This window comes from Perna viridis, chromosome 8 (assembly GCF_037379345.1).
Source record: "Perna viridis isolate PV_CMFRI_1.1 ecotype Kerala chromosome 8, ASM3737934v1, whole genome shotgun sequence".
NCBI lineage: Eukaryota > Metazoa > Mollusca > Bivalvia > Mytilida > Mytilidae > Perna > Perna viridis.
Genome location: NC_142452.1, coordinates 47425238 through 47440828, shown reverse-complemented (window position 1 = coordinate 47440828; position 15591 = coordinate 47425238). Strand labels below are relative to the sequence as shown.

General features: G+C 31.8%; 1 protein-coding gene across 1 annotated transcript; it reads right to left on the bottom strand.

The window, feature by feature from the left end:
- Positions 1-391: 391 nt before the first annotated feature.
- LOC148610777 (fatty acyl-CoA reductase 1-like) lies at positions 392-15585 on the bottom strand. The gene is made up of 13 exons (XM_088596137.1): positions 15446-15585; positions 13126-13374; positions 9238-9413; positions 8555-8627; positions 7263-7369; positions 6806-6983; positions 5505-5549; positions 4509-4695; positions 3949-4030; positions 3165-3254; positions 2539-2668; positions 1966-2093; positions 392-1292 (listed from the first exon to the last, which is right to left on the bottom strand). Exons 2-13 carry the CDS (start codon positions 13324-13326, stop codon positions 1130-1132), a joined length of 1560 nt encoding a protein of 519 aa, XP_088452263.1. The 5' UTR covers positions 13327-13374; positions 15446-15585; the 3' UTR covers positions 392-1129.
- Between the last annotated feature and the right edge of the window lie 6 nt (positions 15586-15591).

Here is a 15591-nt window from a genome sequence, read left to right as displayed (position 1 = left end):
CCAAATGTGCTACATATGATAATCATATGGTGCTTGATTCATATGATAATCATATGGTAATCATATGAAAATCATATGATATCTAACATATGATAGTCATATGATTATTATACATGTATGATAATCATGCAATTATCACATGTAAAGTGAATCATATGATTATCATATCGTGCTTGATTTATATGATTTTCATGTGTGGCACATTTGCCTGTGTAACATGTATCTGTCTGTAAATAAGCAGAAGAACTACACGTATGTGAAACACAAAGTCAAAAGCACATTTCTAAAACTAATTGAGGATTCATTAATGAAAACATTGCCATTTATATTGTAATAATTGATAAAAAAAATCTTAAAATAAAAACCTTAAGATTTTAATAATTCAAATTCATTTTTCTTTGTTTCTAATTGAAATATCATAAGCATATTTACAGCAAAATTTTCTATTGTTTATTTCAATAATCCAAGTACATCAAACTGGCTTTCCATAGTTTCTGATTCATACAGCATTTTCTATTTCATCAATTTAATTTATTCACATGGAGAAAAATTGGTAACGATATAAATGAATTAGTGCCAAGACATCATAGGTTCAAACGTTTTGGAAGGATTTGTTATTTACATACATTTTTTTTCTCAAACAAACCTGAGATACAAGTACTTAAAATTTTGAATCAAAATTATTTATCAGACAAACTTTGTACTTAAGTCCACCACCTAGTACAGAATAAAAACTTTTAAAATTCATGCATTTTCAGTAAACACTTACAAACAGGTCTTTGAACATTTCTCCTTTACAACTTGTTAAGATTTAAACACTTTTCAACATGTTCAATAACAAAAACTTTAAGGGGATTTTCATCAAAATTATAATGGGCTTACGAACAATTATAGCAACTTTACAGAGTCACAGACAGACAGACACGACATGTAACAATTGACAAGACAAATGAGATGATGAAACCTTCCTTAAACTTTCAACAAAATTTCAACAAAATAACAAGAGTTTGTGACCCCTGCTCCTTTTGTTCGATAAAGACATTTTTGTCTTGTTGCTCTTCTCTGAAGGAGATAAATTTTACTTGTGTCATAGAATCAGCACTTTATTCTCTTGACGCATCGTTTTCTGTTACCGTGGTAAAGCACTGGTCAATCGGAAAAATTTAACAAATTTTGTAACAAGTCCAATAATAAGTGTCCACAAGTTTCTAGCAATGTCACTCCTGGCGATAAGAACTCTCCATACTGCAACAATCACTACTGTGTTAAAAATGTAACGAATGTTCCTTAATCTAAAAACAGAAATATTTGTTTTTATAGTATGACTTATGCTTGAATTTAAGCATATAAAAAAATGAATTAGTGTTGAAACAATATTGTGTATTTGTATTGTTGATGGTCAAGACCTTATAAAACAAGTCTGACCCCACCACGAGTTCATTAACCTGTCAACAACCAGATGTTGGTCATAAATGTGTTTTTGTGCATTTTATTACTTTTCAGTTTGATTCTGAAGAATTTTCATCGTTATGTTACCATGGATTTATCACTTTTGTTGCTGAAGCGTTTCAAGGCTTACTTAAAGGTGTGTTTATACTAATTTAAGACCTTTCGGTAATCTCTGAAGGCATTTTCATTCTTGGATTTAGGTTATACAAATGGCAAATTTGTTGAGTCACCATATCCGTTCCTTTATCAGTTGTAATAATACACAGGCAAAATAGCTTCACATGAAAATTTAAGATGAAATCTATGTGATTTTTCAAATTTTATTCACTTGACAAGATTTTAGTGTGAACATATCTGGTAATTTTTTATATTCAAATAAGTATTGGTGTTTATATGTAAAAGAAAAGGATTAATCATGATACTTATTGGTTTGAATGTTAATATCTTTTTGCAATTTTTCCAAAATGCCCTGATGGGATATTTTTTCTCAGTTTCATTATTAGCAATATAACTTACTTCCTAAGATGTGCCCTGGCTGCAGGTAGACCAGAAAGGTCTTCATTTAACAGGTATTTCTTGGCCCCTAAACAGTACGACTCCATGTAAGTAGGCCAATGTAGTCCTCGTGGGTCAAAATAAAATAACTGCAAATACACATAAAGCTTTGCTAAACATATAATTAAACAAGAATGATTTAAATCTGAGAAAGGGCTGTCACTGAAAGGTGCTTTTTCAAAAACTGCAGACTTAGGGTCTTTATTCAATGGAAGTATGAAAGTGCTTTATCCCTTTACTATATATTGCAATGTGTTATGCTACAGAACTTTTTTAAGAAAGTCAAACAAGAAGTCCCAGCAGACCGAGCAATGTAGTGTATGACATTAGCTTTGATACTAGCTAGGATTCCTCATTACTTCATTCACATTTTCAGGGATATTTTTAAGTTATATGCTACAGTTGACCTTGTGTAAATATGGAAATTTACTGGGATTGTCATTACATCAGTACAAATCCCACAATGATAAAAAAAAATAAAAAAAAAAAATACCCCAAAATCTCTTGAACTTTCAGGTTATCTCAATTACCTACCCTTCTATCTTCAGGTGACATCTGACTCTTCAGCATGTCTAAGTTATTGTATGTCCATTCCCATGAATGTGTTGTAAAGAATGTCAAACTCCCCATGGCTTTGTGTAACTTGTTGTAAATCTTGACCATTCTGTGAAAATAAAGTTTCAAAATTTATAGAATAACGAAAAAACTAAAATTTGATCACAAATGCTGAGAATTTAACAAGAACAAAAATGAGTTGATTATCCTATTCATAATGTAGATGTATAAATATTTTGTGGTTATTTTCAAATAAATGTTAAATTTGGTGATCAAAAGATTGATATTCTACCGCTTACCCTACCGGTGAACCTGGTCCATGCTCCCAGTTTTTTGTGGAGTCCGAGTTGCTCATTTGCTTTTGTTACTTTGTATGTTTGATTTTAGTTACTTTATGTTCTTTGTTGTGTATGTCTGTTTTCCATGTCGGGTCTTTGTCCCTGGATTACATTCTTTTGATTACCGCTATAACCTTGGTTACTCTTTAACTCATCAGGGATGTTTTTTTTCCCAAATAATGTTGGCATTACATGAATAAGTGCTGTGATGTTTTTAAAGTGGCAAGGTATTAACAGAGTAAGTCAAATTTAAGTATAAGTTATTACCTTGGTCTTTTGCCTAACAGGAAGAAGCCGAAATCAGCGACGTACGCAGGAATCAGGTGACTGACTAGAACATAGTAGTCTTGTACCAAACTGTGAAAAAAAACAAAAAAAATCTCAATTCAAAAATATTGAGCATAATGTAGATAAAAAGCAGTCTACAGGAAGTTCTGTCAGACAATTATTGATAATCAGATCTGCACTTCCCATTCAAAATACGACCCAAACCAATGTATAAAAGCAAAAATTGTTTTGTTTTGACCAAACCAATGTATCATGTGTATTTTATAAAGACTGGAATAGAAAATGCTACAAAGATGTACAATTCAAATCAAGGTCTGTTATATCTGACTCTACAGACATGAACTTGTTACAAGGAAACTACAAAGTCACTAGAAACCATTTCATCTCAATTAAAATAGGTCAAAGACAGAAATGGTCGTGTTGCCATTGAAAGATACAAGTCGGTCACCAGGAGGTAGAAGTGCTACAGACCTGAAATTGCATTCCATAATATGGGAACCCATACTGGAGTTGTGTACCAAATATCTATGATGAGAAAAACGTGAAAATATTTTCCCAGCATGCCCGGCACTCACCTTTCTATTAGCCTTTTGCATGAATGCATCCAGGTCAAAAACCACATCTTAAAAATATTTTTTTAACCTAAAACACACCTGAAGTCATCAAAATCTTATATATTTTTTTTCAAATCAAATAGCATCTCTTCATATTCATTCCTATATTTATTGAAATGTAAATGATACATTCAAATATTGGTTTTTACCTATTTTTTGTAATTGCTGCTTTTGGTCTTCTGAAACATGAGTCTAACGGTACCTTCTTCCAAAAGTTCATCACAACATTTTCTAAAATGAAAAGAAGAAAGTAAATTTTGATTTCAAATGAAAATATAGTTGTTTGGAATAGTTCCAGTTTTGATTATTTTGTCAATTAACCAGACTTTTTTGTACACTTTTTATGAAAGCTGTTATATGTTCACAACACAGTAAATCATTCCTTTATTCAAGTGAAAAAAACATGGACAAGGGTAAAACAGTATACTGTCCATTCCTTCTGAGTGGTTGTATAGTAAACTGTATCAGTTGAAAATGTTTTACAAAAAGTGGAATTATCAGGATGGGAGTGAGAAAGATAAATGTTGTTGTGATAACAAAATTAGTAGGGACTTCACTAACAAAGGATAGATGTTTTATCCCATAAGGTACATGCAAATAAGAGAATTTTTTACATGGATAAGATGGGAAACCATATATAGTTCTTAAAGTTCTGATGCAAATAACAGAAATATGCAATAAGTGGAACCTTCTGTACTTGTGAACCTACCAATTTCTCCCCACGTGAATGGATTTACTGACCCCGTCGTACTGTGGAATATAGGTACTGAGCTAGGTTTGTGTACAGCAGTGAACCAGGCTACACTAATCATCATGTTAACAGGAATATCTACAGGAATAATGTCTGCTACACCAAGGGAATCTCCCTTCATTGATCTCAGAATTCCTTTCCCTGCCTGTAATTAGATAATGAATAATCAATACCATAATTAATTTACATTATCACGAAAATTAAGTGCTGGAATCTGTAAGAATCACACAAAATTGACAAATAATGAATAATGCTAATGAAAAAAATACAAATTTGACAATGTGGGTACATATTTAAAGGTCAATTGAAGATGAATTAACAGTTTTATCGTCTTCGTCACAGGATGAAAAAGAGTAAGTTCAAAGTTACAATAGAATAATAGAGGAAAAGTGAGTTATCTCCCTTTAATGATGAAATTGCAAATGCATTTTCATATAATTTTTTTTTAAACCTCGGATTTAATACTGACACTTAACAATGCTTAGAAATGAATTCCATTACAGTATTTCAGATAACATTTTGAAAAGATTTATGAAAGGACTCATGTTTCTTCCACCATGATTCACCCACAATACAAAAGGAAGTTATGTGTAACTAACAACAGATGTGTAGACTTTGCTTGCTATAACTCAGAAATTTATCCTTAGTATTTTTCCCTTTTTAAAACCTGTACATGTATTAACATGATTAATTACAGAATTAGAGTTAATTCAGCACGTGTGTTAAGAAAATGCATTGTTTTGTCTATTTAAATCTACTTCAAGTATCATAACAGGGATACTAAGAAATCACAGGAAAAACTCTGAAATACTCCATACACCATCATACAAAGAAAAAATGTTCATTTCATTTTGAAAGATTTCATTTTTCGTTTTAAGTTATTGACCATAAATATAATGTTTGGACAAAGATTCACCAGAAATAGCAGGGTTTTAACATAAAATAGTAACTCACCGCAACATAGAGACCACTTGGTCCATTGAAATTGTCTATCCAGCCCTGAGAAAAAAGAAATGAAATGTGTTCATTCAATGTTCAATTTCATTACCTATACATGTATTCATATACAATATAAGCACAGATACAAGTCAAAATTTGATTAGCTACTCAGTATGTTAATGATCTAATATGGTATAAACTGGAGAGATAATTTCTTATCAGGCCAAAAAAAAAAACAGTCTCACCAGCAAGAAAAATAAGGTAGGTATGTAGGGAAATTATTTTATTGTTCAAAAACATTTATACATTGAGTTAATGGGGAAACAATCTTCACTTTAACAGTGCTTGAGCCAAAATGGCAACAAAATGTTAAGGGTAAGCAAAAAAAAAAAGGGTAGGTAGGGTAGCAGGCCTCAGGAATGATAATCCCACAGTAATTTATGTGAACAGATCATCGGTGACATCCTTAATATGTAGATTCTAAGAAACGTTTATTGCTCAAAACTGTTCTATAGGTAGTGACATAAACAGAAATGAAGTATGCAATAAAGAAGTGATTGTTTGAACTTTCAATGCAGAGGATGAGCATGTGTCGCATAATCCCAAATGTTGGTAGAGACATCAGTGGTATAACAACATAACCATGCATTATTAACAGTTCTATGCAGTTCTGATATGCTTCAAAGCTCTTTAGACCACAACCATGGTAAAAAAAAAACAAACACATGACCAACATTTAGTGCAACCCTTAGGCTGTGTCAATAAAAAAACATGAAGAAACTAGTCCTATTAGAATTGAAATAAATCGTGGAAACTCCATTTTATCATTATTTAACCATGGGCTGGCAATTCATGTTGTTATTAAACCCCTTGCTATCGCTCGGAGTAAAACAATGTGACATAATTGGCCAGCCGGTAGTTAAACAACGATAAAATGGTATTTTTATGATTTATTTCTTAATCAAATGTTATTCGGGTACAAGTAGCTCCAATTCTCAAAGGCAAAGCCTAAAGTCATTTTATTTTAACAAAGGTTATATTCATGAGGTTCTTATCATTGATAGTCTGGTAATAGATAGAGGATGATAAAATCCCTATTAGAAAACCTGTATCTATACTTACTAGAAATGGGTCTTTCCAGGAGGCCCCTACTATGGATGGTATAACAATAGATAGAGGTAGATGAAATTCAGGTTGGGAAACCTGTAAATATACTTACTAGAAATGGTTCTTTCCAGGAGGCCCCTACTATGGATGGTATAACAATAGATAGAGGTAGATGAAATTCAGGTTGGGAAACCTGTAAATATACTTACTGGAAATGGTTCTTTCCAGGAGGCCCCTACTATGGATGGTCTAACAATGGCTAGAGGTAGATGAGATCCCTCTTTAATCAACAAGTGTTCAGCTAACTGTTTTGTGAAGGTGTATGTGTTTGGTTTGTTGCCGATCAGCTGTGGTGTTACCATGTCAACCATCTCATCATCCATCCATCTATAAATAGTAAAAAAAAAAACATTTTTAATTATTTATTTAAAAATAGATTCTTCCAGACCTAAAAAACATTTAACCGTTGACAACTGAAGACTTAGTGTCATTTGTACAAGACATCTGGACAGACATTTTTTTCAAAGTATATTTTGTATATAGGTTCTTCAGAATTTTAACAATCAGAAACTTTCAACCAGCAGTTATCAGATAGTTTTGAATTCCCATCTAAACATGTATGTTTTATTTTGTGTATACCCAAAATATCATATCAATAAATCTTACTCCATGGCATCTATAAGTTTCTGGGGCTCTACTGGAGGATTGTATACCATCTCCTCAATGAATGGTCTATCACAGTTAGCATAAGCAGTTGATACATGTAAAAATACCTGCAAAATATGCACAACATATGTATTACATGTACCAGGAACAGAAAGAAAATAAGAAAAAAACATTTTTTACTTTTATCAAAAGTAGTTGAAGTCAACTTTATTTAGGCCAATTGAAAGTTATATCTTGTTTCTCAGATCAATTTTTACAAAAAACCTTTTGTTTTACTATACTTTTGTCCCTTGGTTATTTTTAGAATTCCTTGACTTAATTTATTTGATAATAGTGTTATTGCGTAGCGAACTTGACCCAGAATCTGAACTATTTTTTGATACCTGAATTTGATAACCTTGTAGATAACTGATCAAACTCATTGACAGTCCAAATTGTAATCACAAAGATAGGGACCTTTTATCAAAGATTATCTAGTCAAATCAGAGTGAATAAACATGTCCTCTTAACAATAGAAAAAGTACATGCACATAACTGATCGTAATTAATACATGATTTTATGGACACTTTGTATTAAATCGATATTTTTGCTAAGAAAATATTAAAATAATGCATTCAGAAAAATAATTGTTAAAATTTAGTAAATAGGAACAATTTTGATTACACATAATAAATTTACAGACTTAAATTTCGTATATTTTTGTGTATTTTTTTTCTGAAATTGACAATAAAATGAAGCTATTTAACAATATATGACCTAATTAAAACAAAGGAAACAAATGTCAATAAATGGGTCTTTAATTAGGCCAATTGTTCATTCAAAAACTAGGTACATCTACATGTACATGTAAAGTGTAATTGTTATTACATATCTTTTTTTATTACATGCTTCAATGGTCTTTAGACCACAGTCATTGTAAAATGGTGAAACATTAGAAAATCACCATTTAGTGATTGTTTTACATTTGGTTGGCCATTATTTTAGCCTGGGCTATTGATTGATTAAAGGATTAGCCCAAAGAAATACAATGACTAAATGGAGTCTCTGTGAAGAATTTCTTAATTGATACTCCATGTGCAGTGGCTTCATCATTTTTGTCAATGACTATTCAATTTCCCAAGTGACTAAAACTTTTTCCTAGAATATGATCTTATTTAGTCAAAATGTGTATTTTACACAATGTCTGATAATGTGACTTAAATCTTTTGATTTCCTGACAAAAACTCTGCATGTGCATTTATATGTGTACACATGCATACAGTATGTGTGTTCCATGATTTTTTTTAAATACCTGTAGTTTCTGGAATTTACTGCACAACTTAACCATTTTTCTGACTCCCAACACATTCATGTCCATAGCAATCCTGGAAAAATTGAAACAGATTAACTCAAAATGTATAGTACATTGTACAACCAAAAAAAAAATGCTGTCAACAATACCACATGTACATGCACCTTCAAAGAAAAGTGCAGATTTTTTATGCGCAAGTTTAGTTCCTGAAGAAAATGTTCCTCAACAGACATCATGTACATGTACTGTAAAAATATGGTTGACCAAATTTCTAACTTTCCATAATTTTAAGTGAATGCCATAATTTTAAATGGAATACATCATACATGTACATATCTACCCATGTATAATCATGAACTTTAAGATTCTCCACATTTTATATTGGAGCTTACAAGTCATTATAGAAAGACATCCATATTGCATTATATATACAGTGAAATTCTTACAAATTATGGAGGAGCTAACTTGCAAAGTGGATGTCTTGGACGAACAAATGGATACATGGACATTGCAATTTCTATATTTCACATGCATGTTCATACCTCTCACTTTGTTTTATACAAGTTCATACAGGAGTTTAAAACGAACTATAACATTACTGTTACTCAAGATGGCTGGTTATGAGAATAATCTTTAAAGTTTAATCCTAGAAAGTTCAAAATGGAAAACAATACAAATCTTACCGCAATGGTTCATCAAACCGTACTGTTGCCGCACTATGGAACACAATTTGGATTTCTTTGGACAGAATTTTAACATCATCTTCTCTGATTCCAAGGTCTGGTTCAGATACGTCTCCATGAATAGGAATCAGTTTCTCATGGAACTTGGGATTTTCTGCACGAACTTTGTCAAATACCTAAAATAAAAAAACATTTAATGTAAAGCAGGAAGGTCCTACACCTTTCCAAGTTTCAAAGCAATGTCCACATAGAGAAAAACAGACATCTGTAATAAACATGATAGAGTCAATTTAAGTGTTTGAAGGTCCTGGACCCTAGTAACTGAAATTTAAAAAGACCATGGTTAGAAATTAAGGGCCTTGGACCATGGACAAACACTAGCTTGGACCCCTTGTGAGATTACCAAATAAATCTAGTAAAGCATTTATTGCAAAAGGATACATGTATCCAGTAATTGAACTAAATACATGCAAATTTGTGCAGAGCCTGTCTTAAAATAAAAGCAGTGGGTTTCTTCATCACATGTAATGTATGTAATAAAGGCCCCTCTATCCTACAAGTGACTCAAACTGTCAACCCAATTATCTTGCTTGAAATTTTATAAAACTTGAGGTAAAACTAAGACTTGAGGAAAATCTAAATCCTAGTATCAGACTACACTGCCTTGTGGTGTGAGGGTTTCTTTGTTGTTCATTCAAGACCCATGGGTGGCCTTAAGCTGACATTTTTCATCCCGATGGGGTTGTTGTCTCTTTGGCATACATGTTATGTATTTGCCATATCCATTCTCGTTATACAGCGTGAGACTTGTTTTCTAAATCTTCCTCTACATGTATGTAATTTTAAAGAATTTAAAGCATTTTTTCAAGAATAACATACATGTGCATAAGGCCAAAAAATAAAAATAGTCTTGTTTCTTGCAACCAGCAAGAAAAATTGAGTAGGTACAATGTACATATAGGAAGGAATTTTTTTTCAAAAACATTTTACATTGAGTTAATGGAGAAATAATCTACACTTTAATAGAACCTTACCCAAAATGGCCATAAAATGTTTAGTAAGCACAAAGCTAGGGTACATGTAGGTAAGGTAGCAGAAAACAAACATATTAATTTATAAACAGTGATGAGTTTACAAATTTTATGAAGAGAACAAAGTCAGCCGATCTAAAACATGTTGGCAAAAATTTCAATCTACATAGAATTAGATTTCACTCTTGATATGACCCAACATATCAATAAATAAGGAGCAAGTGTACATGTATTGATTCAACAACAAATGCAGTAAAATCTATCTTTCATAAATTATGTATAAATATGTTGCTGAAATCCATAAGGGTGCATTTAATTCACTTTTTTGTGACAGCAGATCTTGTAATCAATTGTAAAATTAAAAAGCCTTTTTAGAAAACTAATTGACAAGTACACAGTTGTATCAATATAATACATTCATAAAGCTCCTGCTGTTTAAATTCTAAGTTTTTAATAAAAAAAAAAAAATACAAAATCAATATTTAAGAGCATGTCACATGCACTGGGTATTGAAAATCATCATGCAGAACAGAATTTGGCATTATGATAAAATTACAAGATGGTTTTAAATCCCTAAATAATCAAAAAAAAAAAAAAACAAGAAAGAAACTGCTGATGCTGGTATAAATGAACTTTGCTCAAAATGAACGACAGTTTATGACACATATAATGAACTTGTATATCAGACTTGGTAAAATAGATTTTTGATCTGTCTGACCAAATGGCATACATGTACATTTACATTTCAACTATGTTTGTTCAATAAGAAAATGTAAGAATTTCTGTTGGATCACATGCAATTTTGTACCAAGGATGCTTTCACAAATTTATGGAAAAAAACAATATTTCTTGTGCAGTAAAAGTGACAGGACCAAATCTAAATCTTGATTAATACATGTATCTTACATGTATTTGATATTTCCACTGCATTTTAACAAAAAGAAACACAATTTGACTTTAATGCTCAAATAATTAATGGGTTTTGGGTGGGTATAGTCTAACAGTTTACCTGTGTAATGTTTGACACCTTGACAATAAGGTGTTAGGTAAAAAAAAGTGGCAAATTTCATTGAAAAGTGATTGTCACTTCTGAAATTTACATGTATTCATCAATTGTGAAAATGATGAGCTACACATACAATGTACATGTACATGTAAGTAAATCACTGAGTGTTGTACTTTTTAAAAACATGGGCTGGGTATAAAATATAAAATAAACTTGAAGGCCAACTTATGTTTAACTGAGTACAACACCATGCCTTACATGATTTTTTTCTCTTCTAATACAAATGTATGAAAATGGGACCAGCCCAGCAGCCAATACCAATGCTGGGAAAAATAGGGGCGGCCTTTCAGTAATTTTGCCTCCAAGCCAAGGTATATGTATCCCACATACCGTGCATGATATAAAATTCCTTTTAGATTAAGAGTAAGGGCTTGATGTCTGAAATTTTGACGGCAAAGACAGAAAACAAATTTTCTGCATCTGAATTACATTATATATTAGGTAATACATGTACATGTATATTGTTTGACATTTTAATGATTTATGGACATAATTTTTCTGCATCTGAATCACCCAGGGATAGATTCAAAATGTACATGTACAATGTTGAAATCATTTTTCTTTGATGTCATATTAAAATTGATTTTCTTACATTTATAGAGAGAGGTAATAAAACGTACAATGTGCATTTGCTCAATTTAAACACAATGTTAAAGTTCATCAAAGAAGTACATGGGTTAAATTATTCCAAAATATCTCAAGTGTCATATAAACAAAATATGATAAATATTTACAGAAATAAAGTAAATGAAGTAAATCGACTGAAAATGTTTAAGTCCATTGTCATTTAAAACTTCAATATAAAAATCCTATACAAATCAATACATTCATATATTAAATTTTACTTTGTGCTGTGAGTGGGATTAAAATGTGAGCCAAGGTTCAAATAAGTGGTGGTCTAAGATCCGATACCCTCAATTTCTTACTAACCTAGGGCCTTTGAAATTTCATTTACATGTCCAGGATGTAAATAAATGCCATTGTCCGGCAAAATTAGCCGGCCACTTGTCCATCTTTAGATGACTACACTATTTTAAGAAATGGGTGAACTCCTGCAAATTTTTCATCGGTTTACCAGCTACCTTTTCTTTTTTTCCTGCTGCTTAAAGAGGTAGACCTAGGGTTAGGGACACAACTCTCACAAATCCTTGGAATGTTTGTATTCAGCATTTGACAATAAGCTCAAGTAAGCATCTAAGTAACTTGAATTGATTTCATTCTGTTTCAAATGAAAGCTTGAAAGGCTTTGGTGAAATTGTATACCCCAGGTATACCTCCTTAAAATACACTGACACTTTATTGAAACTTTTTATTCTACTCAAGTGGACTATTAATTTAAAACTTGGAAAGATCCAGGCCCTTCCACATTTTAGGATTAATTTTAACCCCAGGAGAAAAATCAAAATGGACAATGGGCTATTTGCTGTTGGAACATTAAATTTGTATTATCTGTGCATTTCTGGTATTAATGGGTCATTTCTTGCTGGAAACTTATAATGCTGTCTAATCCACCATTTTGTCCACTAATTTCAAACACTGTTTGTGTATATGTACATTTTGTTTTTAATTACTGTACACATACATGTACTTGTACATTTGTTAACAGATAAATTGTTCAATCCCAGAATATGAGCATGTACCAGTGTACATGGATTGGAAATTGAGAAATGCTGTATAGCTATTCAATGAAAAAAAAATAGCCAAAATTGACATATGGTTTTTACTGACAGGATACTCAATTTTTTTGTAATTAACATGGGATTCAGTTCAGACAGCTGTGCCCATACTTACTGGACATTGTGAGATTTCATTAATTCTTTGATGGCAATCCTGAGATTTTTTTGGTCGAATTAGTAAATATAAATTTCCAACTTTAGGACAACTCCTCAACAGTTTTTCTATAAGCACTTTTCCTATGAAACCTGTAGCTCCAGTAATAAAAATGTTTTTATCAGTGTAGAATTCTGCGACATCTGGATTTACAGTGGCCATTATTGTTTTCTGTTTTATTTTTTGCTTCTTTTATACATGCAATTTCATCTACAAAAAAAAGGAAGGAAATTGGTTAGTGTAAGATTATGATCAATACATTTTTTTTGGCAAATTTCATAACCAATAAATACATGTACACATGTACAGGAAATGTTTCACGTCATCATGGTCATGAACACTTAATGTACAAAAAATATGAGCATGCATTAAACTATTCTACTGAATTGGTGAAATAATAGGTGTCTCCTTTTTTAGTTGGGTAATTTGAAATACTGAAGTATATGTAAATTATGTGTAATTTCTTAGATTTGAGTATAAAACTTAAAATTTTATATTGGATTACAAGAAAAATCAAAGACTGAAGTCTTCAAAGTAGCTAATCGTTAAATATTCTATGCCACTGAATTTGGCTTGCTTTCAACATCCGAAATGGTACAAATGTGATATGCTCTAAAATTGAGTGACTTCCGCAAGAATTTTGGTTCCCATGATATGATTACTCTTTTGTAACCTTGTTGACCCCAATGTTTTTCAATCAAAACAACTGATTCCTAGGAGGTGTAGGGTAATGTTTTTGTTCCACAACTCTCTCCCAAATTTTTAGCGATCTTTGGGTCGCTTATGATATTGATCAAGGAACCAGATTAGGAGCCAGTTTAACAACTGGCAATGGCTAAATACATGTATATAATGGGGCCCTGATAATGCATATGACCTACATGTATATAGTCAATTGTAATGAACCCCTGTGTCTGAATCAGAAACTGGGTAATGTTCAGTGCTAACCGATCATTCCATCTTTTCATGTAAACTTCCTGTTCTCATACAAGCAAACAACACAGGTAGAATGCATGTGTATGATATTTAAAAGGTACGTTTGATCTCGTATGAGGCTAGACATATGATGCTATGATGGTAAAAACAGCTTAATGTGGAGTAGTAATATATAATTATGCAAATCATATGTGATTGTAAAGTACTGAAATTATGAGTGAAAGAAGTTGCTAACAATATTACACTTGAAAAGGTTCATATAAAGTAAAATTCAGGCATTTCATGATGTAAAGAGAATGTTTGATTATCATTAAGATTAAGCTAAAATTGAATAAAGAATTACTTCAATTCTTATCCAAACAGCTTGATTTCGAACCTATGATAAAGATCATTAATTTACTATCATTGTAATATAAGGAAACATCATGTGTCATCTTTCAAAGTTGGAGACATCACAAGAAATTAAATTTATGTTCAATTTAGTAAAAAATGTAGCGAAAACAAAACCAAATCTCCATGACTTGCATTCAGATTTTTCAGAGGGTGATCTCCAACTTGACAATTTCCAAAGATTTACACCTGTAAATCAATCTAAAAGAAATTTTATTGTGCTACAAAATGTAGCTCCCAGAAGCAACATTCCAAAGGAAGGTTCATTTGTCAAGGACTTCAAGCCAACTTTGGTGTGACTAGGAAGGAAGTTGAACCATTAACCTCCCACAACTCATGTGGGTATGAAAACCATGAGACCACAAAGTCTATCAGTATGAAATAATTACATTAGACAATAAAAATGTATAATGTCCCCCCTTTTTTTTCTTACCCAAATTTTCTGGTTTGTATACATGAAGAACTAATTAACAGCAATGAAGGTAGAACACAATATTTTGACAACTGCATTATACTTTAATAATAAAATTACAAAATAATACAATAGTTTATTATTTAGGACTCGGCTGTAATGTAGCAACAAGAAAAACAATTATAAAGGGGCGCAATCCAAATTTGTTGTTTATAGATTTCTTACAATGTTAAATTGTGCATGCAGTCAAGTGCATGTAGGATATAATTATTGAAGTGCAAGATTTTTATCAACGTAAATGTTATATTCCTGGCATGATAAGTAGATGGACACCAGAAAGACGCAGTGTAAACAAACTTAACTCATAATGATATACGAGGCTTGACTTCGACAGCCGGCTTTTTGACCCAGCCCTCATTTCAGACAGATTAATTATTGAAGAAATCGATCATTTTACGGAGTTTCATCACAAATTTCGTTCAGAAATAGTTCGAAATAATTGTTACATGTCTGTTTATAAAAGTTCAGTTATTAAATACTCACATTATGTCTTAAATTTCCACTTCTACAGTCCTCCAGAAGAGAGGGCTATCCCAGCCATTCAAGGTTAGAGTTCAAAGGAGAGATTAAAGGTTTTGATTGGTCAACTTTCATGAGTCCACGACATGAATTTTCGTCACGTCTCGTAG